Source organism: Entamoeba nuttalli (assembly GCF_000257125.1).
Source record: "Entamoeba nuttalli P19 unplaced genomic scaffold asmbl_4905, whole genome shotgun sequence".
Taxonomy (NCBI): domain Eukaryota; phylum Evosea; order Mastigamoebida; family Endamoebidae; genus Entamoeba; species Entamoeba nuttalli.
This window is the reverse complement of record NW_008577116.1, coordinates 1-2,512: the sequence shown is the minus strand read 5'-3', so window position 1 is coordinate 2,512 and position 2,512 is coordinate 1. Positions and strand designations below refer to the sequence as shown.

At 26.2% G+C, this 2,512-nt stretch overlaps 2 protein-coding genes across 2 annotated transcripts; one reads left to right on the top strand and one right to left on the bottom strand.

Moving 5' to 3' along the window:
* Positions 1-514: 514 nt before the first annotated feature.
* ENU1_115340 (hypothetical protein) lies at positions 515-1,699 on the top strand (the record flags this gene model as incomplete). Its single annotated transcript, XM_008859672.1, has 1 exon — positions 515-1,699. The coding sequence occupies one exon, from the start codon at positions 515-517 to the stop codon at positions 1,697-1,699; it is 1,185 nt and encodes a 394-aa protein (XP_008857894.1).
* A 122-nt stretch (positions 1,700-1,821) lies between these two features.
* On the bottom strand, positions 1,822-2,460 carry ENU1_115330 (Rab family GTPase; the record flags this gene model as incomplete). The annotated part of the gene is made up of 1 exon (XM_008859671.1): positions 1,822-2,460. The coding sequence occupies one exon, from the start codon at positions 2,458-2,460 to the stop codon at positions 1,822-1,824; it is 639 nt and encodes a 212-aa protein (XP_008857893.1).
* Positions 2,461-2,512: the final 52 nt, after the last annotated feature.

Sequence of the window (2,512 nt, the reverse complement as noted above, 5' to 3'; positions counted from 1 at the left end):
CAGATATTGTTGCATGTTATCCAGTTGTTGAAGAAAAAGAAAGATAACATTCTAAATAACTTTAAATTTAGTTTTCTTTTTTGAAGTTAGACAGATTTATAAAAATAGATTATTAATTTGGTATTTTCTGATAATAAATAAATGAAGAAACATCTTTTGAAAATTCTATTTTTCCAATAAAATAATTTGATTGGATATTTAATTCATAAAACTGAGAAAATTACAATGAGGTAACTATGATCAATCATTAGTCTCTCTTTTAATTAAAGGAAACAATTTAATGAAATAAATTGTAAAATGAAACAATCCGGATTGAGAAATTATATTAACGAAAAATTAGAATAAATGTTATTAGAAGTGAATAGAATTTATATTTTAAAAGAAACAAAAAAAAGTAAAATAAAAGAAATTTAAATTAAAATTAAAACAACAACAACAACAATTTGTTGTACAAAAATGAAAATGATTTAAAGGTCTTTATAATATTTAAAAACTTTAATTTTAATAATTAAATATGGAACACTTAGAACAATTCAATCTTTTTAACCAAGTTATAAAAGTATTACCTTCGTTTTGTAATGCATTGGAAGAAGCTGCTGGAATAGCTGTTGATCCAGAAAGTAAATATCAAATTTCAAAATATAGAATTGATATTACTGATAGTGATGAAATTGCTATTAGAGAATATCGTAGATTATTTGATGAATTAAATTTCATAGTAACAGAGAATTTAAGAATAATCAAAAGAGTAAATGAAGCTGTTGAGTTACTCAAAAGAGCTTTTACCTTAATGGAAGCTGTTCAAAAAAATGAAGAGAAAGAGATGAGTGTGATTGCGTCTACAGCAAATGAATTAGCACTAAAAATAGTAGAAAAAGAAACAGACAAATATAATAAAGAAATAGACAAAATTAATAAAGAAATTCAATTTCAAATGCAAGAAAAAAGAAACGAATTTAATGAAAAAATTCTTGATATTCAAGAATGTATTAAACCAGTCGCTAATGCTGTTACCCTTTCTAAAATGGAAACTCCAATTACTTCAATGACTTCAAGACCAAAAATTCCTGTGATTAAACGAATTAAAAAAACAAATTGTGAAATATTGAATTTATTTTCTTTTGGATTAAATAAACCTGAAGAAGACACTGACCTTTACGTTGTTAATGAAAATGTTAAAACATTTAGAACCTGGTCAGCATTAAAAAAATGTAATTTAATTTATGACTCATCAATAAATTGTTATGAGGAATTTAGAAGAAGTGTTATCTGTAGAAGTAATTTGTTTTTCATTAATTTTGATGACCAAGGTAATGTATTTGGGGCATTTGTTAAGAAACAAATTACTAAAATTAATGTCTTTGTTAAAGACAAAGATCACTTTTTATTTTCATTAAATGCTAATGGAAGAATAGTTACTCCAATCCGTTTTCTTCCTAAGAAAAACCAATATGATTGTGCTGTTACTATTTTTGCAGAAGTTAGTAAAAAAGAAAAGAAAAATGATACTCGACTTTATCAAATTGGAAGTTTTGAACTTGGGAGAGGATCAATGGGTATTCGTGCTATTGGAGAAAAGAAAAGTGATTGTTGTCATCTTTCTCAAAGTTATGAAGGAATTCAAAACTTAACTTTAACAGGAACCAATCACCCTGCAGAATTTACAACAAGAAGAGTTATTGTTGTACAAATGGAATAAATAGATACTTATAAGTACAATTTATTATTTATAACTTTATTAATTAGTTTTGTTAAATTATATGAAAAGACAAAAAATATTTTAAAAGACTTAATGAGAAAAGTAAATAAATCTTTCTTTTGTTAACAGCACTTCTTACCACCTTGAGTTTGAGCAGATTGAGTTTGACTAATATCTACCTTTTCTTCTGTTTTAGGCTTTGAATTATCAGAAGGAACAGAATCACTTTTAAGTGTTGCGTTCTTCTTTTTATAAATTTGTATCAATAAATCAGAAAATGCTTTTTCTACATTTGTTCCATCTAAAGCAGAAGTTTCAATAAAGAAAGCTGAATGTTTTTGAGCAAATTCAGTTCCATCTGAGGTATTAACTTCACGCTCTTGTTTAAGATCAGCTTTATTACCTACAATCATAATGGTAATATCAGAATCACAACCATTTTTTAATTCATTCATCCATCGTTCTATTGCATCAAAACTATCTTTCTTTGATACGTCATAAACACACATTGCTCCTTCTGCCCCTCTATAATAAGCATCAGTAATAGCCCTATATTTTTCTTGACCAGCAGTATCCCAAATTTGAGCACGAATAGTTTTACCCTCATATTCAATCGTACGTGTAGCAAATTCAACTCCAATAGTAAATTTTTTTTCAGGCTCAAATTCATTTCGTGTGAATCTCAATAATAAATTTGATTTACCAACACCACTTTCTCCTATAATCACTAATTTATACATACACTCTGTTTCTCCTTCCATTTTCAATCAAACTGAACTAAATTTAAAATTTTGTTCTTCGTTTTTTTTTTTT